This window comes from Columba livia, chromosome 1 (assembly GCF_036013475.1).
Source record: "Columba livia isolate bColLiv1 breed racing homer chromosome 1, bColLiv1.pat.W.v2, whole genome shotgun sequence".
In the NCBI taxonomy this organism is placed as follows: domain Eukaryota; kingdom Metazoa; phylum Chordata; class Aves; order Columbiformes; family Columbidae; genus Columba; species Columba livia.
The window spans coordinates 99,071,389-99,097,413 of NC_088602.1; the positions used below are offsets into that span (position 1 = coordinate 99,071,389).

The 26,025-nt window shown below is 36.6% G+C and overlaps 1 protein-coding gene across 11 annotated transcripts in view; it reads left to right on the forward strand.

Moving 5' to 3' along the window:
• Positions 1-26,025, forward strand: part of CASK (calcium/calmodulin dependent serine protein kinase) — a 210,326-nt gene that overhangs the window by 113,483 nt on the left and 70,818 nt on the right. For 6 of the 11 annotated variants that reach the window (XM_065069882.1, XM_065069924.1, XM_065069896.1 and 3 more), the window contains exons 6-11: positions 1,756-1,858; positions 13,480-13,655; positions 15,799-15,921; positions 18,372-18,455; positions 20,017-20,116; positions 25,319-25,336. In XM_065069882.1, coding sequence (XP_064925954.1) covers positions 1,756-1,858; positions 13,480-13,655; positions 15,799-15,921; positions 18,372-18,455; positions 20,017-20,116; positions 25,319-25,336 — 604 coding nt within the window. Of the gene's footprint in view, positions 1-1,755; positions 1,859-7,234; positions 7,381-13,479; positions 13,656-15,798; positions 15,922-18,371; positions 18,456-20,016; positions 20,117-25,318; positions 25,337-26,025 lie in introns of those variants that run through there. The other 5 variants (XM_065069951.1, XM_065069906.1, XM_065069888.1 and 2 more) reach the window with 2 other exon arrangements.

The following is a 26,025-nucleotide window of genomic DNA, read 5'->3' on the forward strand; positions in this document are numbered from 1 at the left end:
AAAAAAGATAATTTTAACTAGCAAAACTCAGGCTGTTGAACAGATCAAGCTGCACTTTGCTAGGAGAGCTTCTATAATAAAGTTTTCTCTGAGTTTCACTATGAATTGGAGTAATTATTTTAATTTTTCAGAAACTTTGTTTCTGGTGAGCAGTGTCAGTAGCTTCCTTTTTGGACGACAATTATGTTGGTAGTGCCTGTCTTCTTTTCAATACTGTAATGGAAAAAGTGCCACTTTTTCAAATGTGTAGGGTGAAGAGAAATCAACACAACAGTGAAATACCATGTTTTGGTTATGTCGGTATAGTTCTCCCATCTACCTTCCTTGTTGCCTGGGGTTAGAAATGTGAGATTGATCTTTTTCACGCAAGATTACAGCAATGACAGAATGTGAAAGTGCCCAAAGTGTGCAGCTTAAGTGAAGCAGGCGGAAGTGAAATTTAGAGATAATGCCACCTTGTAATACTATTTTAAGTAGGATGTAATGGACTGAAAATTACATTCATAAACTGCAAATTTAAAAATGGATTCTTGAAGCCCTAAAATGAGGTAGCCTGTTTAAAGATCATCTCAATAACATTGTTTTGACTTAGTGTTCTCCTTAGTATTTGAAATTAGAATTTCCCTGTTAACTTTCTTAACATATTATCTGGTTAGGCATCAAGCTTTTTTGCGATTCTGCAGATTTCGGGGCTCTGAGCAACCTGATCTAGTTGAAGATGTCCCAACTCATGGAAGGGGAGGCTGGACTAGATGAGCTTTGAAGACCCCTTTCAACCCAAACTGTTCTATGATTATATGATTCTTACTTGAAGCTGCTTGTTCTCGTGCAACTGGAACTTTGTAAAAGAAAACATGAGTGGTTACAGATGATAACTTTACAGGTAGTCAGACTGAGCTTGTTGTAGCTCCTTTCCACTATTCTGAGTTCCTAGTTTTGTAATTTAAGCATTACTGTATTCTCAGGAAGCAGTAAACAGGCTTGACATTCTTCCTTTTAAATTATTCCTTTCAAATAATATGGTTGACTGTAAAGAGAGGCTTTGAGTAAATGCAGGAAGTCATTCTATAATAAATGCAGTATACTGAATAGATTTTCTCCATATGTTTCTTTCTCCCGCACCAGTCAGTATCTGTCCAAATTGTGTATTCCATTTTTATATGTTACACCTTGCTCATATTAGTAGAAAGACTGGAAAATCAAAAGTATGGATGACTGTGCCTGGAATCCCGTTTAGAAACCTAAATAATTTCCCCCCTCAGCGGGGGAAACAACTTTCAGCTTGTTAGAAACATCACAGGGATGTTCTTTTCCTGCAGTTGGAAAGTGATCACTGAATCCTGTGATTAAGGCTCAAAATAGTGCTTTACCTTCCCAACAAGTTGTATCATAGGCAGGATGTTTCTTCTGGAGAATTGAAACAGTGTAAGGCTTTAGGGTGAGAGGTAAAAAGGAAAAAGTAATACCAGGTAAGAAATTATAGGCATTAACTTTTTTCCGTTTTACTGCGACTTCACTTTGTATTCTTTTGACTTCTGTTAAGTCCTGAAAGGATTTTGCTGTGCCTGGGACAATTGAAAGGGAAGCCAATGAAGAAAGAGTCCATGCCAGAAAAAAAGTACCTGAAATTAAGAAGTTATTTCAAAAAAACCCGTAATTCTGGCTTCTGTTTATAGAGTTATGAAAAATAGTTCCAAAATGCAAATTGTATTTCTCAAATAATATAATAATTTGTCTGGGTTTTTGTCTTTTCAGCCACACTGTGTACTACTTGCCTCAAAAGAAAATTCAGCCCCAGTAAAGCTTGGTGGTTTTGGGGTAGCAATTCAGTTAGGAGAGTCTGGGCTAGTTGCTGGAGGTAAGAAATTTTCCTTCCAAGTTATATAACATTATGCATGTTGTGCTGCAGAGTTCTATTCTTGCGACACAGCCTGGCCTGCAAAACAAGAGCTCAAAAACAGTATTTCACTGAAGACTTTGTTAACATTATGAATGCATAGAGTTAAGCTAAATTTCTAGTAGAATGTAACATTGTCGTGTGTACATATACTGAGTATTAAGTCTCTCTGAATGTTACTCAGCAGGAGCTTACACTGCTTTGATCAAGATGAAATGGAAAAAAACCAAAGAATTTTCCATTTTTAATACAATCTTTGGCGTAATAAAAATGCTATCAGGATTGAAATGCATGTCAAAGCAATTGAGTAAGGACTTAGTACAGCATCCTCAATGCTCCCCTATATTTCTTAGGCAATTTCTGTCACAATGCTATGCTGTTCAATAGCAAAATCTTACTAGTTTTCACATGTGACTCTTTTCTGTGTTTTAATATTTCATTGTAATTATTGCATAAGACATCAATATCTTGATATGTATGTATATTTTTTGACTGTGTTTTGTTTTCTGTGGATTTTATTTCCTCTAGCTGCCTTCCATATTGTTCCAGACAATAGGGTTATGCTTTAATCAGCCTGCACAGATGAAGACCCAATCAATTTTCTGATGCTTTCATTGCCAGAGTAGGAGACCACAACAAAACATTTTGTTAGTTTCCATTTTTTTTCTTCAAAATGAGTAACTTCCTCTCAGTACCACGCTTCTTCAAAAACTCAGGTTTTCTAATCTAATTACTTAAAGGTTTGGTCAAATTGGCTTTTATACGCTCTTTAAAACAAAAAGCAAATCCAATGTAAGCACACCAACAGCTTCCATTTTCTTCCAGATATCGCTAATACCCTGGAAATATCCAGTATTGTACTACCTAGAGACCTAGATACATCTTTTCAAGTAAAATACCCATTTAGTTAAGCTACTCTTGTTTCCTTAATACAAAGGTCACTCCTTTCTTTACTTTCCCTGTGTTTCTTAAATTTTCTGTACTTCAGCCACTGCTTTTTTCAATGATAGCTCCTCCACTTTTGTTTATGATTCTCTCATATTTCTTCTTTATATTCTCACTGAGCGATTTTATCCGTTTCTTCTGTTTCAGCTACTCTTCTGGAGGTAGTCAGACACACAGCATACTTTCTTTCAGACTCCTAGCTGTCTCTCAAGAAACCTCAAATTCAACTTGGAAAAAAAATCCTGCGTTTTTCTCAAAATTTGTCATGTCCTTCCTTTCCTATTACCATTCACTATTTGCATTCCCACTGGTCATTCATATGCTGAGCTTCCATGTAGTTATCAGTGCTGGTCTGGTCTTTCCTCTTTTATGTAAAAATGTTTTCGTTCCTTTCTGGTTCTGTTTGCAGTACTTCTATAAACTTCATTCTTAAGCCTCATCAGAATATTATTTCTCCATATCCGTATATTTTGCCTCATCCCTCTCAACTTCTGCCGTATCAGTCTGCCTTCATACTTTTTTCCCCTCTCAACTGTCCTTTCCAGTTCTAGGCTTTCATTAGCGCTTATTACTTTCAGCTTCAAATTCCTCTCATTTTCAGGAATACCCAGAGTAATTCTACTCTACTAATATACTGTGGAAAGTGTCAGTTCTACTACTTATTTCGAGCTTTCTCCTTAACAGACTCCTTGTCTCTTTCTTTTCATCTTCCATTCTAGTCTTTATACCACAAATTACATCTGTTATCTGGCAATTCGTTTCCCTTCCAGAATCCTATCTGAAGGCCTTGTACTAGACAGTCCCCTGCATAGCACTGACAAGATTTCTTCAAATTTACAGTATCGCCCCATATGTGTTATAAGAAAGTTAGCAATACTGTCTGAACTGGGTTATAAATTTCTTGTACAAAATTGTTTATCTACATATTTGTTTTACTAAGTTATTCGTATGCCCTATGGCTAAGTTTTGTTTTGTAATAATAAATTAGAGGCACTACTTACTTTTCAATTGTCTTCTAAATGGAATAGAAACTCTCCTCCTAGAGAAGTTTATGAGCAGTATAATAACCAACCTGTTCCCTTTCACATTATTTTTCTAATTTTTTGTGGAAAACATAGATTCAGCTTAACATAGTCAGTTATTTACCTTCCGGCATGGCAATTCCTATATTTAACAGTTAATGCATAAAAAATAAATATTAAATAAAAGCTCCTAGGGCATTAAGGTTCTCTTACTTGACCCTAAAACTCCTTGTGCTTCTAAATGTCAGTGCTCAGTACACATTAAAACTTTACAATACTGAGAACACACTGCCTTATGATTACAGAAAATGCAATACTTCTTAATCTTTCTGTATCTAGGTAATGCATATTTCCGTGATACCATAGCAGAATATACTCGATTACTAGTGTAAATCCCTATGTAGATGACCCTGGTGTTCAAGAACAGAAATCTTTGCTGTTTCCTTTTTTTATGTTGCTTGGAATAGTTTATCTTTTGAACCAAAAAAGGACAGCTTTCCTTTAGGAAAAGCACATCAACATGGAAAGTAGTGTAACTGTAGAAAAGTTCAACTGATAGGACTCTTTCCTTAATCTTGCATAAAAAAGCAGCCATCATGCAAAAGCTCTTCAGTATCTATGGTGGTCAATCTCTTTTGTAGTAGAGTCTTTCTCATAAAATAGGAATTGTTATATCTAAAACATTCAGGGGTTAACAATATTCTAAAAAAAAACAAAATAAAATTCTTGCTTTCATTCACTTGCATTTGTGCCATTTTACTTGGTACGTTGACCCATCTGTGCCAGACAAGCCCAGATTGTGTGTAGCCTTGGAGAACACAAATAGAAGGGAATTTTCTCCCTGAATGTCTTTGAAGACTTCTAGGGTACAGCTTTTGCTTTCTTTGGGACTACAGAATGTTTTTAACTTTTTTTTTTTTTTTTTCCCCCAAGTGTGCATAAATTGTTTTGGGGAAGAAAGGGGATTTTTGTAATAAAGATGAACTAAGTCCCAGGTATTGAAAGTAGACTGGTCCCAATCTTTTGATGTGACAGACTTGGGTTGTTTACTGGGATTGTAACTATAGTGTTCGTTCAAGCAGATAGAAGGCTGTTTAACAAAAATGCAAGGGAGCTCATGATAACAAGCTATGATGTCACACTAGATGTCATTAGTGAAAATGTCTGTGGAATAGATTTTAAGCACATGCTTGTTGTTAAGCACCAATAAAAGGACATAACCATATCCCATTTTTCATCAGACCAGAAGGGAAAATGTAAGGAAACAACTTCTTGTTCCAGTAATGTTTGCCCATAAGCTGCAATGCAATGAGTAAGAAATGTGTCATCTTCTGAGTTACAGGAACTTGTTTTCATGAGCTATCATTCTGTGAACGTCTCTTCCTGCAGTTCGTGTGGTCAGAAGTGGAAAATTTTGCTAAATGTATTCATTTGAAGCATTGAAGTACCTACCTTAAGATGGATTTCTGGCAGTATGCACTGTAGTTACAGATCATGATATTTCACAAGTGAACTCTTTTATGGAAGAAGATGCAGACAGGAAACGGTCCATGTTTGTATGGCTGTGATGTAGCTGGAGTAGTGGAACCTCTGTGAAGTCTGTGATTTAATAGAGCAATCTCACATTATGATCTCTGTCTTCTTCCTTGGACAATTTTTCTTTCAGAATGTAGTATAAATTGTCACAATATTTTCTTAAATAAATATGACATCAGATTTATCAGATATCTTGGATGCTAAATCTTGGGGAATTTTAGCTAGTATCTAGTATAAAAGTCTGAAGGAACAAAAGCCGTTGAGTCCACAAGTGCTATTTCCCCCACATAATCTACTTAATTTTCTCCTGGTTTCAACTAGTGCAGAATAAGATAACTGAATAGACATAAATGGTATGAGGTTCTTTACTAACTGTCAGGTCTTATCTATGAGTAGTTGACTGCTTTTCACTTTCTGCCTTTAGCAGCAAAATGTCACGGGTACCATGATGCTAATCCGGTCCAGTATTGATTTTTCTGTATTGCTAGCTAGTTGCCCAAAGTTGCTTCAGAATCCTAAAGTATTTTCAGGTATCCTAACAAAACCACCGTTGTCTTACTGGAAAACATCTTGTATGTTCTTAATAGAAGTACAGCACTTAAATATCAGGTGTTCTTGGTTGTCAGCTAGCCTTTTAGACTTACTACAAAAATAGCAAAGGAAGGCATTACCATAAATTTCCCTGTAAACAAGATTATGGAATTTGGTGAGGGGGGTGGAATCTTTTAAGTTCTTTATTTTTCTTTTGTTCCCATCATTATAAAAATGATCATAGAATCACAGAATGGTTTGGGTTGGAAGGAACGTTTAAAGCTCATCTAGTCCAACCCACCTGCCATGAGCAGGGACATCTTCAACTAGATCAGGTTGCTCACAGCCCCATCTGCCTCTCTGGGCAACCTGTGCTGGTGTTTCACCAAACTCGATCTTCTTGGTGGTTTTATAAACCCCAGTTTAAAAATCGTATTTTTGAAATATGTTTTTATACTGCACAGACATTTTTCCTTTCCATCATCAGTTTCTGAATGATATAGCAAATCTTTCTTTTGTTTTCCAGTGAGAGGTAAATGTTTGTAAGCTGAGGTCGTACACTAGGATTCTTCTTTCGCTCAAATGGTCATTTCTTCTGAAAAGCAAGAACACTGTTTCACTATTTTTTTTTCTCCCTTGAAAAATTAAAATATATGAGCCTCTTCAAATCTTTGCCTCTGACAGACTTGGTTTTATTTAAAAGATACTACCATAGCTTACTCAGAAATTCTACTTCATGTCTGGGTCAATTTGAGTGTGCTTACAGGAGGCTAATTGGTTTAACAGTCAGTTTAGGTTTACTTCCTCCATCATAGTTTTATAGGTGAAACAGTCGTTGTATCAGTTATTATGATTTGTCTGGTCAATGTGTGATCTTTGCTTTATTTGTTTTCTGGACACTAATACCCAGTTGTCCAGTTGTCTGCTGATGCATCTTTTAAAATAAATTTTCTTCAGACAATCTTATGTGCTGAAGCTGCATTGCCTTTTTTTTTAACCTATTCATCTTCTCTGTACACCTGCTTTAAACATCTCTATTGTCTGGAGTAATGTGGAAAGGAATTAAAAGTAGTAAAGTATTGACCTACCTGATCTGTTGTGTGTGATTCTTCAATTCCTTCCACATTATTCTGGACGTCCCACTCTTTTAGAAACTCCTTAATTTGTGAACATATTTCTTATTACACTATTGTGAGAGGTCAGATGGTGATGTTTATTAGTACCTCACATTTTTTTCCTAAAAATTATTTGTTCCAGTTGTTTCCTTATACATCGTTCAGATACTACTGCTGTTGAAAGACTCTCCTTCTGATATCTTGGTCATCAATCCCCTGCCTTAGGGATGACAAAATCTGATTTGGTCTCTGTATATACTCTCCTTCTTGTGGAAAGCATAGCCCTATTGTCTGGAATAATATGGAAAGAGTCATAGAAACTAAATTTTCAAAGGTAAGTCAAAATTTATCTTTAGTGCTTGTGAATGATATCAGATTGACAACACCTGAAGACGGAAGTTCTGTTTATCCACAGAAAATATCAACAAAATTAGCAATTCTGTAAATTTCCACTCTGCCAACATGCCTCAAAACTGGCTGCTAAGAAAGCTTCCCTCTAGAAATAAGATGTGTGTACCTAATCAGAAATTGTGTGCTTCCTAAGTCAGCAAACACTTTGATGTAGGCATTTATTTACATGGAATTGGGTGGAGGAGAGTATCACATTCAATACACACCACTGCTGAGTCTTCATCTAGTGATGATTTTCAGTTAATGCTACTCTAGAACAGGTAAGAAGAACCCAGAAGCACATAGAGGGAAAATTGATTCCGGTCTCCCATGAGATTTCCTATCACATTCAGATACAACTAAAAATCATCTGTGTATGCATGCATGCAATATTTATTTAAACAGAATAGTTATTTTTTCCATGGGCAGTCATTCAAATATATATATATATATATCCATGAGTGTTCTTATAAAGGACCTGTGGAAGGCAGAAGTTATCTATTAAAGAGAGAAAAATGTCTCTACTTACTGTTCTTTCTCATGCTGCTTCAAAAAAGATGCAAAGCTTCTCCTGAACCACCAAATTCAAAAGCTTCTAAAATATTTTAAAACAATTGAACTATTGAGAACAATTTTAACATTTTGCAGAACATTGAACCTGTTTAGAAGGCAAATTTTATATTAGATAACTTTCAGCAGAAGTGATACTTGGTCTAAAGAGCAGTGAGTATCCATGATTTTAGAAAACTTTGCTGTCTGTAGAGTTTGTTTATTCTATTACTGATATTCACCTTACAGTTCCTGTAGTTGCAACATGGGAAAAATGCCCATCTATGTAAGTTCATGTGTTCAGCCCACTTTGCTGAGCTAAGCACAGCTCAGAAGTGCAGCTCAGCAGTCCTTGCTTAGGTCAGGTTTTGGAATAACCTCAAAATCATCATTTGCTCCTTAGATGAACCCAGTGAAGTGGTTAGTTGTCACAAAGATGACAGCTGGCCCAGAAATTACTTTAGCCTTTTTAAGTTTCTAATATATACATACACATAGGTCTGCATTTTTTTACCCTGTTTGACTGGACAGTTCAATCTCAAGCAATTAAGTTTGTTTGTTCTTGGTTTGTTTTTTGATGGAGATGAAACTGTGATTTCCACCACCACCATCTAAAGTATCAGGATCTTGTAATCTGCACTAAAAAGATTATGTAAGCAAATCATTCTGTAATTATTTTCACTAGTTATAATCTAGCAGTGGTAAATAGCAAGATTTTAAGTTAGCCTAGCCTTTCTCATTTTAGTCGTATTCATGGATTTCTCACTTAAAATTTAAAAGTGAGTATTAAGGTTTAATAGTACTGATTTTTCAGCATGCTCTTAAGTAGCATCCATTTTTCAGCTAGTTTATAGCAGCAGCCTGTTGGAGTCTTAAACAGCTGTGCAGAATGTTACCTAATACTGAACTAGCCTAGTCCTTCTGCTTAACATCAAGCAGTTATTAAAGTGGATTTTTGTGGTATGCTGGTTTTGAACCAGGGCAACAGAGGTCCAGTTCTTCTGCCTGTCATCTAAGTTAACTTCCAAGGGAGGGGAAAGAATTTGGGATGATCAGAAGATGATGGCATTTTTTAACTGTAATTTCCAAGTTTGTCAGTTTGTCTGTAAGATCTTTTGAGTACTGAGTAAACATGCAGCCTCACATTCTGATGTGAGTTCACCAGATAAAGCAAAGTAGGAATCTTGAAGTATGAAAAGGCTATATTTTTTCTATTGACACAAAGAAAGTAGGAAATAAACCTCAAGAAGCTTGTTCAGTTAGGGGAAAAAAAAGGTATAGAAAAAAATTATAATATTATGAAAGTCATAAATAATGAACAGAGTACTGACAGTGGATGACTCCTGCATAAGAAATGCTTGCATACTATGTTTTGTCTGCAATTTTGATAAGCGTAATGTTGCAAGTTATGTTTGTTTCTTGTTGATATTTGGTAGTTTTGTAAGTGTTTTTGTATTTTTTTTCACCCTGTAGTCAGGAAGTGAAGGGGAGAGGAAATTGAAACTTGTCCACCATCAAGACCCTGCTTTGCAAAATCTGGGGAAGCTGATTAATGCTCATTTTCAAGAAATATTTATGAGTCTGTATAAATAATGAAGGCATTTTCTTGCTTATCAATTTCTGCAAAGTAATTTTAATTTGAAGCATTATTTGCTGAAGGGGAGAAGGAAGGAAAAACATATGCACTTTTGATGCTCTCTTGACATTAGATTACTTATACAACCCCTGATTAAATCAGGTAAGGTGATATTTGAAAACTAAAACTGAAAGAAACAAGCTGTATGTTTGGAGGAGGATTAATCTTATTTTTCCCCATTTAATCAGTATTCTGTATATTAATACCAGCATAACCGGGTATGGTGGGCTGACCTTGGCTAAGGGCCAAAATCCTACCAGCTGCTCACTCACATCCCCTCCTCAACAGAACAGGGGAAAAAATCAGATGAAAAAGCTTGTGGGTCAAGGTAAATATATACAAACTGTTTTACCAGTTACCATCACAGATGAAAGAGACTTGACTTGGGGAAAATCAGATTAATTTGTTGTGAATTCAATTAGATTTGAGTAGTGGCAAACAAAGACTGAAAACACCACCACCCCTCCTCCCATTCTCAGGCTCAACTTCACCCCTTTGCCCCTGACTCCCTTACCCCCCAACCCCAAGCAGTGCAGGGGGATGAAGAATGGGGGCTGTGGTACATCCATAACAGCCCCTCTCTGCCACTCCTTCCTCCTCACACTTTGCTCCTTCTCCAGGAGCCTGTCCTCCCATGGGCTACAGTCTTCAGGACAAGCCTGCTACTGCATGGGTGCTCCACAGGCTGCAGTTTCCTCAGGGAATATCCACCTGCCCCAGTGTGGGGTCCCCCAGGGGCTGCAGGGCTGGACCTGCTTCCCCCATGGCCTCTCCAGGGGAACCTCTGCTGGGGTGCCTGGAGCACCTCTCCTGCTTTCTGCTGCTCTCACCTTGCTGCTTGCAGGGCTGTTTCTCACAGTGTTTTCCTCATCCCTGGCTGTCAGGCAGCATTTTGCCCTTTCTTACACTGGCTTTCCCCAAGGCACCCACCCATGGCTGGGGGGCTCAGCCGTGACCTGCAGTGGGTGGTTGGAGCCGCTGGAACGGGCTGTGTCCAGCACGGGGCCTTCCCGGGCGCTCCTCACATGGGCCACCTTGCAGCCCCCGCTGCCAGCACCTTAACACCTATACCCAGTAATGGCATTATATTCCTTGTGTAGCATGTGCTGCTGCAGAGTATGCCGTTTTACACCATAGGAGAAAAAGTAGCATCAGTAACTGTTTGCAAGGACACAGTTTGCTCAGAGCAAGGTGTTCTATAGGTCTGCCTTCACTGTACCGCAAGTGCCCGACAGACTTAAATGTATTGGCCAAAAAAAAAAAAAAAAAAACAAAAAACAACAAAACACCCAAAAAACTCCAACAACAACAAGAAAACCATCACAACCAAGCCAAAACCCAAACTTTTATGTCTACTTCTCACACTACATAGTCCTTTTTTAACCGTGCTCATCTCTGCAACTGAAGGTCCCAAGCTGCGAGAAGTGGCACATAATTATCGGAAACACACGGTAAATCAACTTAGATATCATTTGATACTTAAGATTCTTAGTTTCATTAACTACATCATCCAGATGACTGTGTATCTTCCTGAAGTTTAATGTCTCTCTTAAATAACTTTGTTTGTGCTTGTGATATCTCATCCTCTAGTGGTTTCTGCTGTTTGTCTTTTGAATGATCACTTTTCTCTAGATTTCCCAGATTTTATAAGAGCAATTAGAAACCCTGGTAGGAGGGCAGAATCTTCAGAGTATATATGATTTTTTCATTTGTATTGATAAAAAGATTTAAATGAGCTTTATTACTACAAATGTTTTTTTCGATGTGTAAGAAAGGTTACAGTTGCCCCCAAATTGAAAATGGTTACCTCTATACCCAAATGCCAGGAAGTTTACTACTGAGATAAAGAAGACTTTGTTAAGCCAGACTGCTCTGCGGTCTTGCTGATGTGTTCTGTACTAAAGATTTCCAGGCTGTGGTATGCACACCACTAATGCCACATGAGCAGCCTAAGCAATATACAAATACTGTTTGAACAGGCAGGTGTTGCTGCTTCTGTACATGCATAGTCTGATACAGGGCTGGAAATGTTCATGTATTTGCTGTCTCAAATGATGGCTTCTTGGGGGGAAAAAGAAGTTAGGAAACCCTTGTAGATAGAGATTTTTGGGCACGTTAAAAAAAGGTGATCAGCAGTTCTCTTCAGCAACTCAGACACACTGGATACATATACTTTCCATTTTCCATCCCGTCCCTGTCACAAGGTATCTAAAAGAGACTTTGCATCTAAGGAGATAGTTCTTTTCCTTATATTAGTGAGCTTGAAGATTTGGCTTTGAGGTTTATCAGTTAGGCTGAAAGATACATCATAAGCCTATAAATTGTGTATAAGCAACAAGAAGAATTAGTAATATTTCCCCATGTTCATCTCAGTCTTTCTCTGTCCAGAGTAAATATTCTTCCTCTTCCCCCAGTGATATGAGACATGAGCTGGACTTGTAGCATCTTGCTGTTTTATTCTTTTTTTAGCCTGGGAAGGAACTGCCCTTCTGCTGTCATGTCAGCCTAGACTGCAAGGACTTTTTAAGTTGCTGACCTAGGTTAGCCGTGAGGTGACGTTCCTTTGTCACAGGCAGATTCCTGACATTTGTGTGGCAGAGGGATTGCCTCGTAAACTGGGAACGAAAAGGATGGTCTTTACTGAGTAAGGTGCTATTTCCTCAGTGTTTACTGCCAGAGCAGTGACTTAGCCAACTCCTGTTCAGACAGTGTACAGGATAGGCTTGGCTAGCAAGGGTCTCTTTACATGACTGAATTAAATACATGCTGTGCAAACACCACGGATTATCTACACTGCATTGCAAACTCTCCTAGCCAGCATAAAGGTGCTGCAAGCCTTGAATGGAACTTCTGAAGTCCACTGTAGTATCTGTGAGCAAAAATAACCTATGAAGGTAGAACGCACTGTAACAGTTTGCTACATTTGTGGGGTGCTTTTTTCTTTTGTTGGTACTTGGTGGAACCAAGGTAGTCCAAAGACAACAGTGTTTGTGAATGTCAGTAATACCCTGAGCTTTCAAAGCTTAGTTCTTGCAAATCCTTTGCCGTGGAAACAAACCTCTTTACAACAGGAAACATTTAGAGGAAGAGGTAAAATGTTTGTTAGTTTTATTTGGCTTTGTGTTGCACAGAAATTGAATGAAGTTATTCTAATGGGTTTATCCATTCGGAAGATTAGCTGGTACTGTATAGGTTTTGTTTGCATGGTGTACATTCACTACCACTCCAAAATCAGGACTCCCCCAGAACCATTACTGTGTGACACTCATTGAAAGCACTCTGTGAAACAAATTAGCATGATGTTTTTATCTGTGGTAAGATATTGCCTACGTCAAATAAATGAGCAGTACATTTGCGCATTTTGTGTTCTTGTTGGCACTTTCTGTAGACCGGCTAAGGTTTGGGCAGAGCATCAGACCAAACAGTGCTCTTACCAGTCAGAGGCAGCTTTTTCAAGTAAGCAGTGTAGACTAGAAATCTACAATATCTTTGTACATGCTCTCTGGATAAATAGTTCCTGCTTCAAAAGTTGTCCAAATTGATATTTTTACTTTTGTATATGGCATGTTTCACTGAAGAATCTTAGTGCTCATATAAATCTTGTTCCACAGTCTGCTGGGTAGGATAGAATACTCCTCAATTTATAAAAGTATAAATCAAGCAAAAAGGAAACTACTGATTTTTCTCACTGGATATATTTAATCAATACTAAACTTGAAAAGAAAAAAAGAATTGTGTTAAAAGTTTGACCCATTGACAAAACTTATTAAAACTACTTTAGTTTAATGAAATGATAGTTTTCATTTCCATGTTTGACACACATCACTTTGACTCAATTTTGTTTTTATTTCCATTTAGGACGTGTAGGAACACCTCATTTTATGGCCCCAGAAGTGGTAAAAAGGGAACCTTATGGGAAGCCTGTAGATGTTTGGGGTTGTGGCGTGATCCTTTTCATCCTGCTAAGCGGTTGTTTGCCTTTTTATGGAACCAAGGAAAGATTATTTGAAGGCATTATTAAAGGAAAATACAAGGTAAATGACAGTATATGTGAGTCCTTTTCCAGTGAGTTAAGCTCTACTGGTAAAATTTCTGGAAGCTGATTTTTGTATTTAGCCTGATTTAATTTTGAAGCTTATAGAAATCTTGTCTGTGTTACACAGGAAGAGAGATTATTTTTTCTCTGCAGTCTGTCTTGTTCCTGCTGTGTTTCGTATCAATGTTACAAACTAAAATACAGAAATACTCAGATGAAATAACAAATGGTTGCAACAACTAGGCCCTAGTTGTACATGGAAATCAGTAGGATTACATAAGGCTTAGCTATGAAGTATAGCATACAGTATGTTACCTTGGTTTTATAGATAATTTAATTTTTTTAAATCAAAGAACCATCATAAAGGCTGGTCATCATTGCCTTGATTTAAAACAAAATGCATGTTACTGTAAAAATGTAATTATGCATTTCAGTACAGTATGTAGTAAAGAGCAGCTGATGATTCAAAAGGAGCCACTTGCAGCTGAAAGCAAACAGGTATTGCATGGAAGATATGCATGTTTCACGACATAGAACCATTATGGAGACAGATTTAAAGTTTCAACCAATATTTTTGCGGATTTGTCTAAGGTCAGTTTTGCTCTACTTTGCAACCAAAGTCATACATGAGCTGTATATTAGTGATTAAGAGTGGAAACTCCCAGAACTGTCTGATAGTCTGTAATATGGTTTAGGAAGCATTTTATTACATGAGCTTATCAGTAGTCCGCTAAAATGTGACAGCAGTAATACTGCTCAGGTGCTCAGGAGCACCTTTTTTCGTTCTTTCAATTTTTTTATTCCTAGAAACAGCAGGATTTCTTCATGGCACTAGTTTTGGGGTAGCATAGACGAGTAGATGTTCCAGTTTCACTTCATGGAAGATTTCTTTATGGAATCTCTTAAGCAGCTGAAACTTTCTGGCAGCGTAAAAGTTAACTTTTCTTTGTTTAAAAAAAGTCATGGCCAGCACATTATGTCTTCTCAGTTCCTTTTCTGTTCCTGTTTACACAATCATATGTCTATTCAGTGAAAATACCATGAAGATTTCAAAACAGACTTGCTGCAAATTTGCGATTACCTTCATTTCATTAGAACTGAAAAAGAAATGATGAATCACAACTATAAATGTGCATTTTCTAGCCAGATAGTGTTCCTGAGTGCTCCAGTTTAAAGCGATTGCTTTTTGTAGAGGTTGATTTTAAAGAAAGTTGACCTCTTTAAATGAACAATGTTGAATTTTCATTTAATACCTTGTAAAATTAGCAGTATACCATCTAAATAAAACTTAAGTTCTTCATAAATTAAAGAAGTTCTAGAAATAGCTGAAGGATGGAATCCTTTATCATAGAAAGAATTTTCTTACTTTAGTATGTTTTTTTCGGGTGTCCATCATCTTGACTATTTGGACACAAACATGCATATGCACAAGATGAGATTATGTCCTAAATCATCCTTCACATTATTGTCTCCTAAGGATACAGTTCTGCTCTAAGAAGTGTTGCAATTGCTTGTATTGCTGACCACATGTCAGTGTGCTTTCCTAGCTGAGTGGCTGAAGGTGCTTCACTGTTGTAAAGCTGAGAGAAATTTATTGGGAAGAGCCATTGTCCGTGATACCTGTGGGACAGGGCCAGAGTGGTTCACAACAGGCATTAGCTGACTACCTTCTTACTCAGCGTCACCGGCATGAAACTGAGGGTTGATATAGACAGACTCTCATGCCATTCCTTATATTGATTTTAGGAGCAGATTTAATTTCTACATTTGGCATACGCATAGTTAACTGTCAGACAAAGCCTAATTATTTTTTCTCTTTCTAGTGAAGGATCACTTTTATCTCAACAAAATGTAGCATAGGTAGAAAATTATTCTGTGATTATAACACAATACCAAGGATATGTCAGCTTTTATGTAATACAGTGCTCACTGTTTTCAATTTTTATTCCACACCAATAGCAATTAATGTACAATATTGTAAGTTATTAAAAAACTTAGAAACTTCCTTTCACATTTATTATGGTAAAATTTTTAGAAGTACCAACCAACTGTTATAACTCTGCAGTTGCTTTACTTAAAAGGTAATTTTTTTTCCTATATTCTTATGACTAATTTAATTTATTTTTCTTGCTTGTAATCAGATGAATCCTAGGCAATGGAGCCACATTTCTGAAAGTGCCAAAGATCTGGTACGCCGCATGCTTATGCTGGATCCAGCAGAAAGGATAACAGTATATGAAGCACTGAATCATCCCTGGTTAAAGGTAGTTAAAGCAGTTGTTTACATACCAACTTCCTCTTCAAGGGAGAAAAATATTTGTTTTTTTCTTTGAACTTTTCAAAGTAGACGTGACATTGTACAAAAAGTGTGATAATATGCTTTAAATGCTTTGTAAGATTAGAGCCGGAGATGTTGAAAATTGCCAGGCTTGAACTCTTGTTTAACAGCAAGAGGAAACTCACTTCAGCATCTTCAGCAGCATCAGACCGTAGGGAGTGGGGGCTGCATAGAATAAAGCTTGAAGAAGGTAATCATGTGTCTTTCTTAGGCTCTCAAGCTCCACAGGAGTAATTTCCTATTTCTTCTTTGCTCAGTCCTATCTAGACCTCTTTGCTGTTATGCATGTAAGCCATGCAGTTTATCCCAGTACGTTATGTATGCTATGTAACTGTGCTGCTTTCTGACATTACATTCCTGAAATATCCTGCCAAAGTGAAGGAACTGTCTGTGTAGTGATGTGTTGCTCAAAGGCCACCGAAACTACATAAAATAACATGACATCTGGTAATCAAATTATTTTTCAGTGGTGGCAGAGTTTACAATACAGTTTGAGCCAGTGGAAGAGTAGTTGCTGGACACTGAAGATTAACAACAGGAGCGGGAGAATATACACCTAGCTTCTCAGCAGTCCCATTAATAGGCTGTGTTAAATCATGGAGTAGGAGGATGATGGGTGTGTTGCAGATTTAAAAGGTAGCAAGTATTTGTTCAGAGCATTGTATTTTCTTTGGCAGAAACTGATGAATTAACTATTTTTCTTTGTTATCCTCTGTTTCTTTTCTGTAGTGTGGGCCCAGGGTAGAAAGAGTCATAATAACATTAACTTAAAAGGGCAATTATTTGGAAAGGGTGCTATTCTGGTGTCTGTTCCTGGACTACTTATATGTTCTACATAAGACAAATATGGACACCAAAAAAACCAAAAACCAAACCAAAAAACAAGCAAACAAACAAAAAAACAACAAACACCCAAACAAAACTGGGAAGCACAGGTTCTTCTCCCTCCACTTAAATGGTGTAACCACCAGTGAATGGAATCATTCTTCCACTTCTCTGCTCTGTTTCTGGCTCTTACTCTCTTATTCCAAGCTGCAGAATGGTCTTGCTCATAAAAGGAGAGCAGGAGTGTGTGCATCTCAGCAATAACAGTGGTTAAGGCACTTTTTTGAATATCAGGAAATGGGGTTCAAAACTTTCCATTCAGAAGGAGTTAAAGTTGTGTCTGTTCATCTGGGGCATGTGTAGTGCATCAAATATTTCAATGAGCATAGTAATGGACACCATGTTTGGGAATCCCAAATGATCATACTCCAGTGATTGAGGGTATTATTTGGTTTTATCTGCTTTTTCCTCACTTTGTGAGCTTACGTTGAGGTGCCAAAACAAGGGTTTTGTTGAGGGTTATTTTGGCAGACAATTTTACTATTATTGTTGTTTGGGCAACTAAGCTGATTAGGTTTTATAAAAAAATAATTCTATAATGCAAATGTTCAGGTTCTGCCTATACAGCATAGCACTTTTGATGTCTGTACTCTCTTCTTGATCTTGCCGTTATTTGTTGAAAGACGAGCAAGGAGAAAGATTTAGTTTGAGACAACTTTGTTACCAATCTTAAGCCAATATTCTGTCAGTCAGTCCTCTCTTATATTTATCTACGATAAACGTCCTTCCCTGTTTACTCAGAATTTTCTTCTAAACCGTTTATAGATAATACAGAGAGATCTTTAGTCCCATAGAGAGACTGAATTACTTCTGCCAGTGATTTCACTCTGATTCAGGAGATGCATGTGATAAATATTTACATTAAATTAATAATTGTATGTAGTTTCTGTGATTATTTGGGGCAGGGGAAGAAAGCAGTCAGCTGCTGCAAGTTCTGCTCCCACTGTCTGGTGTTCATCAGCAAGTTTTTCCTCCATCTATGATGGAGGATTCTTCCTTTAATTTAGCACCTGGTGTCACCAGCCATCAAGCTGGCACGTTGTGTTCTGTTGGACATGGATGTCATCTCCCAAGCTTACCTGAAGTATCAAGCATACCTTGAAAGAGTGTCTGGACACATTTCTTCACTGGGATTTGTGAATCCCAAGAAGCAGAACTACTTTGTGCTTGCCAGCTTCAAAGTTTAATGTTAGTGATAGACTGACTAACAAGAAAACAGTAAAAAAAAGGGTAGGGTCTTACTACAAAGTAGGAGACAAAATTACAAAAAGAAAATATCCCTGGCCCAAGTTAGGCATTCTTTCATAATATTCTAATCCTTCTCAGTTTCTTGGCATTTTCATTAATTTGCAACAAATCCTCATTCTCCTTAAGGTACTTATTAGCTGGTACATTTCTTGTATAGTTTCTTAATGTCAAGAGAATATTAAGAGCTTGTATTTATTGTTTCTTTTGTTCTGTTTTTTTTTTTTTTTTGTGGGATATTTTAAGGAGAGAGATCGCTATGCATACAAGATTCATCTTCCAGAAACAGTAGAACAATTGAGAAAATTCAATGCAAGACGAAAATTAAAGGTAAAATGAATGTAGTGTTAAAACAATGTGATTACATAACTTGAATTTTTCGTTTTAAAAGTGCTAAGAGAAATCTATGCTCCAAAGTTGACCATAAAATGTAAAGTTAAATCAGGCCTTCTCAGTCATTTATTGTAATGTTGTTTTGTTAAGGATGTCTGTCCTTGCTTTCTTAGTGCATGATTCTCAAACTAAATTTCAGCACAAATTCTCTGGTATCAGCCAAGGTGTGTATGAGGTCTTCATCTTAAATTAATTCAGTAATTCTGTGTAGTATGAATTATTGGAGAAGAAAGAATAGTACAATGGCTTCTGTTAACGTTGTATTACATTTATAATAAGAGGAACATAATGATGTTTTAATGTCTTTTTTCAAGAAGAGCTAAGATGTATTCTTCAGTTTATCCTCTTATGTTTAACAATACACAAGATAATTTCACAGCCATATTGAAAATAATATTTACATTTTAGTCCAAAACAAAATGGTTTCCTTCAGTTCCTACCTTAGGAAGTTTGACAGAAACATTTTTAAATTCAGTGAAAGGTTGAGAAAATTTTAACAGAAACATGCAGCATTTTAATTCATGAGGGTTTTTTGTACTTTGTAATAGAACACAGAATCAAATATACATGCTGAGTTTCTGCTTTGTAAAAGTTTAATGTAGCTGCAAAAACAACTGATGATTAGGATGCAACAGTTGCTGCAGTTCATGATAAACAGCACTTTCTCTTAGGTGATTTGTATGTCCAGATAATGCTTTCATTAAAATATTGGCTAGTCCATTTTGGAATATGACCTGTTTTCCTGCTGTAGGGGCAGTTTCTTCCTGGGAATACCATTATATTTAGTCTCTCAAGAGCTTTTATACCTGTGCTATTTGTTTTCTACAATTTATCCAAAGCACTGTTTCGTGAAATTATTTGTTGTCCATTTTGCCTACTGCCATAACTGTAAGACATATAAATATGAGTGGTTAAACTGTAATTTACTTGAATGAGTGTATATATGTGTTAGAGCAGGTAACCATTTTTCTGGCTTTGTAACTTCCCATGTAACGCTCATTCTGAGAGTCCAAGGTTATTACATTTTCATATAGCTATATTATGGATGTTGAATATCCTAGTGCTGTCAGTGTCAGATTCTGAGAGCTTCTCAAGTAACAACATATTGCATTGCTTTAAAGAGTGAATTTTTATACTTGATAAAGCCACCCAGTCTAGGTAAGAGGGAAAGAGAAATAAATTAGTTACTTTATTTACATTGTACTGTGGGAATTTATGCCTCACACTTATTATTTTTAAATGCTTTCCCATAAAGACTTGTTCTCATGAATCCCCTCACAAATATTTTATTTACTGTTTATTAGTGTGTGACCGGCTCTTCTGTTAGATGTGGTCACTGATAACAGTGAAGCAGAGCTGAAGACTCTAGAATTTATTTACTCTTAATTGAGAAGATCAACACATGAGAGACTTTGGGAGACTGAGTGACCCAAGGTGTCTGGAAATGTTTCATTGTCCTTCTTTGTTTAATTTAGACTTTGTGGTTATTTTTATTCAGGGGGCAGTACTAGCAGCTGTGTCAAGCCACAAATTCAACTCCTTCTATGGTGACCCCCCTGAAGAGCTGCCAGACTTCTCTGAAGACCCCACCTCCTCAGGTATTTTAACAGAAAGTATACTTAGTGCAATCAACCTGTCCTAATTCTACACTGAGTAGAGTACCAAGGATTTATTCATTTCTCATGATTTCATAACATTGCATATTAAGTAAACTTTTAAATGTGGAAGCATAAATCATTTTGAGTCATAGTGGTGTTAGTGACTGGAGAAAAGGAAGATATAATCTCTGTTGTAAGTTTCTACAGAAATTTCATCTGGTTTGTTTTGTTTTGTTTTGTTTTTAATTTGAGGTATGTACATTGAATTAAAAATAGTGCTATAACCTCGCATTTCTCTTTGTATTACTTGGGTGTAAAATATCATTGAAATTTTGTCTTGAATTCGTAGGCAGGAGCAAAGTTCTCATACCTTACTGATAGTTATTTAGAAAAATAATCCAAAATGTACAAGAGTTTCTTGACCTCCTGTTTTAGAGAACAGCACGATTAAGATATCTCCTCTTTAAACCAGGATGAACAGTATTTCTGATACTATAACCCAGACCCCCAAGTCTTGGGAGAGAGACAATACATGTACTTCAGGGACCTCCCAACATAGTTCAAAGGGGAAGATAATACCTTTGCTGTGCTGTGAGCATGTAGCTAGGCCTTGGGCAGGACAGTGATCTTACTGCAAGCAGTCCTTTTGTCCTCGGCCCATATTCGGGAATTTAACTAACCTGGCAACCCCTCTACTAACACAGCCCTGTCATAGTTATGTATCTTAATTTTGATATAACATTACTCGTAACACTTGCAATGCCAAAGTCTGGGTTAGTCTAGCTGACATAAAATTAGGATTTAGGATCAAGTTACATGAATTTATAAGAAAAATCTAAGGCAAATAGGGCTCTTTTTTGTTCTTCTAAACAACTAAATACTACTGGCAGAATATTTTAGCTAAGCACTGGCATTACTAGAACACATTTCAGGAACTAAATGACATGTGCAGAACTGCTGTGTGATAATTTTCTTTCCCAATATTTTAATAGTTGAGAAAATTACTTAGTGACTGCTTATATTAAGTGTTCCTTTTCTGCTCTTTCAATATAAGCAAGTAATTTTTGTAAATTATTTCAGTGTCATTAATATGGGAATTGGGGGCGGGGATTTTGGTTGAAATTCTTAAATTTTACTGTTTTGAATTGAACTTTGAGTATTTAAATTAAAAGATTGCTTCGTCCTTAGAGATGAACACTGCTCATAATTTCTGTAGAAGTGAATGGGAATCTGAAATCATATTTTGCAAATGCATAATCTCAGCCTCATGGCTTAACTTCAGGCAGCCAGCTTTTGAATACTTAATGTACTTGTAAGTAAGGATCCATATATTCTTTTAAAGAAGGAATAAGTTGGGTTTACTTCACCCAGAATTACTTGCAGTGCTTTAATTTTTGTTTCCAGCTACTTCCCCCGTCTCGATAAAACAGATAGGCCACCAACATGATTGACAGTGGCAACTTTCCTAATCTAAAAACTGCAGTTCCTCTTTCCAGTTTCAGTCTCACGTCAACAGGGCATGTGTCTTCCTCACAGGACGATGTAATTGCAGATATCAGTATAAAGCAAAGGTAGCAGTTCTATTTTTTCTGCTCATAGGACACAATAACCCAATACACATGTAAATTCTACAGAACATCTGTGCTGAATCCATTGTTATCTTGTTTTCATCTCTGAAATGGCTGAAACAGTAGCTTGTATTTCTCGGAAAAGCACAGTTACTCTCTAAAATAACATTGTTGATCTCACTAATGGGACATTAGTGATCAGGAAACCATACCAACTGGGTAGTTTTCATGATGTTTCCGTGATTGATTACATAAGGTGATAAAATATTTAATATCTCAGAATAAACACTGAGGCTTGCAAGAAAAGATACTGGAACTTTCAGCTTCTGAAATTGCAAGATACAGAAATCTATTATCTTTTCTCTTCAGAAGTACACTAATAAAGTTTTCAAATATTTCTAGCTTGTAAAGGTAGGCTCTTGTGATGATTCTAAGCTGAAATAGAAATCAGACATAAAACCGTTGAATTGCAGTATAAACTTGGCTGTCTTAAAGTTATTTAAGTTTCCTTCCTAACATCTTATATTGTTGTTCTAGATCATAAGCTCTAATGAGCATTTAATATTTTAAATGTTGCTGCCTGTTTAATCCTCCCAGAAAATTTCATGAAGTTTACCATTAAAATTAAATGATTTGTCAGGAATGTGCAAATGTGGAACTCCTACTGAGATAAAGATGCAGAAACATAAATTCTTACTAGGTTATGCAAATTGTACATCCTGTCCTCCTCCAGGTCTTTCTAAAGACAGAATCAGAAAAATTCAATTCTGTCTGTTTTTCCCGATTAGAGGTGTTTTTCTTCAGGGTTCAGTGAACCTGCGATTGCAGGACCCTTCGAGCATCTTCCTAAGCTACCAGAATAATAGCCAGGAATATGAAGGCACTATAGGCAGCAAGTCAGATGACCTTCTTAGATGCAGAATCACAAAGGATATTCTTGCTAAAGAGCTTTCCAATGAGGGTCAGCAAATTGCATAAGTAAATTAAAAGGGAACAAACACAGGTGAACTTAATTTAAAGTCACCCAGGTATTTTTATGTACCCATCATCCTTTCATTCATACAGAGTGTGTTTATAATTCTTGGTTCCCACAGCTTGTTGTGGGTGATCCGTTTCCTTTTTCATCAGCAACTGTCCTCTGAAGGACTTAACTTAATCCTGCTGTCATTCTGTTGGTAACATGGCAGAAGTCAGCCTTGCTAAATTTTGAGAGCACATGATAAAGCCTTTTAAAATGTTTTGACAAAACAGGTAAATATTTATTAAACTAAAATATTGCTTCACTGCTGATAGGCTGTGTTCAGTAGCTTCTTCAGTAAAGCCACTAAACAGCTCAAATGACAAGTGTCTTGCAAATGGTCTTGGCTAGAATGTAAAACATTTGACTTCCAGGTTGCCTGTCTTCAAGACATTGTAAGATGTCCGTTTCCTGAGGCAGTGAATTATTTGGATATTTTTAATATGCTGAAACAAATATAGATCAGAAGTTAGCAGTCAGCAACCCTAAAGGCTAAATCTGGCACATGAGAAAAATTGGCCCAGTAGAGACCACGAAATCAATGAGGTGCTAGAGAAATTCACAGTCAAGTTTGCGCTCTGCTGCCCTTCCCCATCCAGCTCTCTCCCCTCTCCCCCGCCCTCCCTGGCACTCCTGTGGTCTGATTGCACATTAGATCAAGACAGGATTTCCTCTGCTGCTGACCATTTGTCCTGTGATGGAGAGCATGGAGGTATAATTTGCAAGTGTTTTGGTAACAATGCTGCAGGCTGAAGAAGGAAGTTAACCAGTGTGAAGCTTTTCATTTTTCCTCCTTTTGCTTCTTCAGCTCGTCTGTTCAGCAGCAGCCTAAGAAAAGGCGGTGGAATTGTCTGTCATTTTGACTTGGAAGCTGAATTTGGGAAGAGCATTTAGTTTACTCTGGAGTTTAAAGTAGATTCAGGATGTTTAGGTTTTTATGCCAAGACTTGGAAAAGTCCATAACTCGAACAGGGTTTTGTATAACTTTATATTTCCAAAAACCTTTTAGTAGCCACTTTTTCAGAACTACTGAGTCAGTGTTGGACTTAAGCTAGTGGATAGTCCATAGTCTGGAAAACTGCGTAACTGTTCGAATTGCTTGGTTTGTAGTGCTCATATTCTGAAACGTGACTAATAGTTTCAGAGTAGCTTTTTGCTGCAAACAGTTCTAGATTCCTGTAAGACATTTTCTAATGTTGTGTTTCAGTTTAACCACAGAGAAAGTACAACAGCATGTTTTATAACAGACTGACTGACCAAATGTACTTATTTAGCCTGGGCTAACAGGTAGCTCTGTTGCAGTGCTTCCTGAACGTGCATGTGCTTTTTGAGCTCTGTGGTAAGGTTGTTAAGGTGATGGATGTAGAAGCAGTGCTTTTGCATTGTGCAGAAAGGAGGCACTTCAAGACTACGTCAGTGTTTCTAGCTTGTGTTCTCAAACTGCAAGACACAAATTTCATATGGCACTTTCATAAATGCATTTGGACATTTTGTCTCAGGATTGCTGTATGTAAATTGAAATTTTCATTCTTTTTTATCTTGTTAGACTCTATATTGGCATATCAAATGAGAAGTTTGTAACAGTATGAGATCTTAATTTTCAAATTTGATAGTAATAATAATGGAAAAATGCTTCCAGAGTGAGATCCAACAGCAGATGTACGGCAAAGTTCTAACACAGTTTCCAACATAGATTGATCTAACTTAACTCACAAATTAGTGGGTGGTTAGTGGTTTCATGGGATTTAGATTCCATGAAATATGGGCAATATAAGCCCATATTTTAAAAAGGATCAGTCTCATTGATGTGAAGAAGAAAAAGAAATGTTGTTTTGCAAAAATTACCACTGATTTTTATAAATATTTGCAAAGGGTCTTGTGTAACACTTAAGTATGAGTGCTTGGGAAAAAAATTACATTAACCCTATAATTTACTGTTATTAATTCCTTGTCTAGTATTACAGGTATAACTATCAGTTTTGATGTAATGAGTTTGAGTGTTTCCAGTACACCATTATTAACTTTCTGATTTTTCAGCTGTTTAATCTTCCTTCTGGTATATTTAAATACAAAAGCTTCTGAGTATGTAGAGTCACTGATAATTAAAGTCAATAGTAAAGTGGTTGTATTTCTAAATGATTCTCATTATGGTTCTCACTGCAACTTTTGTAAACAAAAATATTTCAGTACAATATTGCTAAATTCTGGTTAGTAAATATATTAATTAATATGACATTATGTTTCATTTGCAGTATGTTGAAATAGTTTGTCAGTTCACCTCTTACAATAGTCCTACTTTAAATCATTTTTTATCCATGAGATTTTAAAAATAGTTTAACCAATGGTGGAAAAAGTCTGGTATTATAGATACCTAACACTGTGTACACGTGCGACCTTCCCAGTGCAAAGTGTTTCTTTTCCTCCCATCCCAGTCTGCAAGTCCCATTTGCTTCACACATAGAAACCGTATTAGAAAAACTGGAGCAGGGGGGGTCTTGTCAGTTTGTTTGTACTATATTGTGGCTAAACTGCTGTGCTAGGTTGCAGCTTTATAAATCGCTTGTTCTGAAATCTACATACTGTTTGTTGTTTGTCCAAATGCTGCCTTCCTACTAGGACTTCTAGCAGCAGAAAGTAGGTATCCCTTTGTTTTCCTTTAAGGCATATCATTCAGCCATGGTGTGTGTCCTTGCATGTTTAAAAATCAGCTTGCTTCTCTTTGCTGTTTTCAGTTTTAATACTGCCTGTTCAAGAAAAATAGCCTGTATGGTTTTGACTAAATCTGTCTATAATTTTGAAAATATAATTAACCAGAAGTAATATGATTTCCAGGGAATTCTGAAGATTCTAATTTAGAGGCAGTATTAAAATTACCTGGGCTTTTTGTTTTTAATATTCGCAACACAACTGAAATAAAATTTAATTTTCATTAAATTAATAAAGGATAAAATGGTTTGGGTTTGCATTTTAGTTCCAAAATTAATGTTTTCATGGACTAATGGGTTTTTTTCTCCTAACACTAAAAATAAACTGTAATATTAGTCATATATAATTTTTTTGCTCTACCCTTGCATGAAATTTCTTCATCATTCTGTGTTGATGTGATACATGATATATGCATTGTAAATATGCATACACTTGATTTCAATAACTATCCAATATGTGTCTCCTTAATGAAGGAATGTGGTTGACATGTAGGGAGGAGGTTCTGCTGCAGGTTAGCTGTACGCTTCATGAGAGACCGAAAGCACAAACGCTTCTAAAACCTGCAGACGGTGCTAGACAAAGGAGAAGGTGTGAAATTCTAGACCCTTTGAAACACC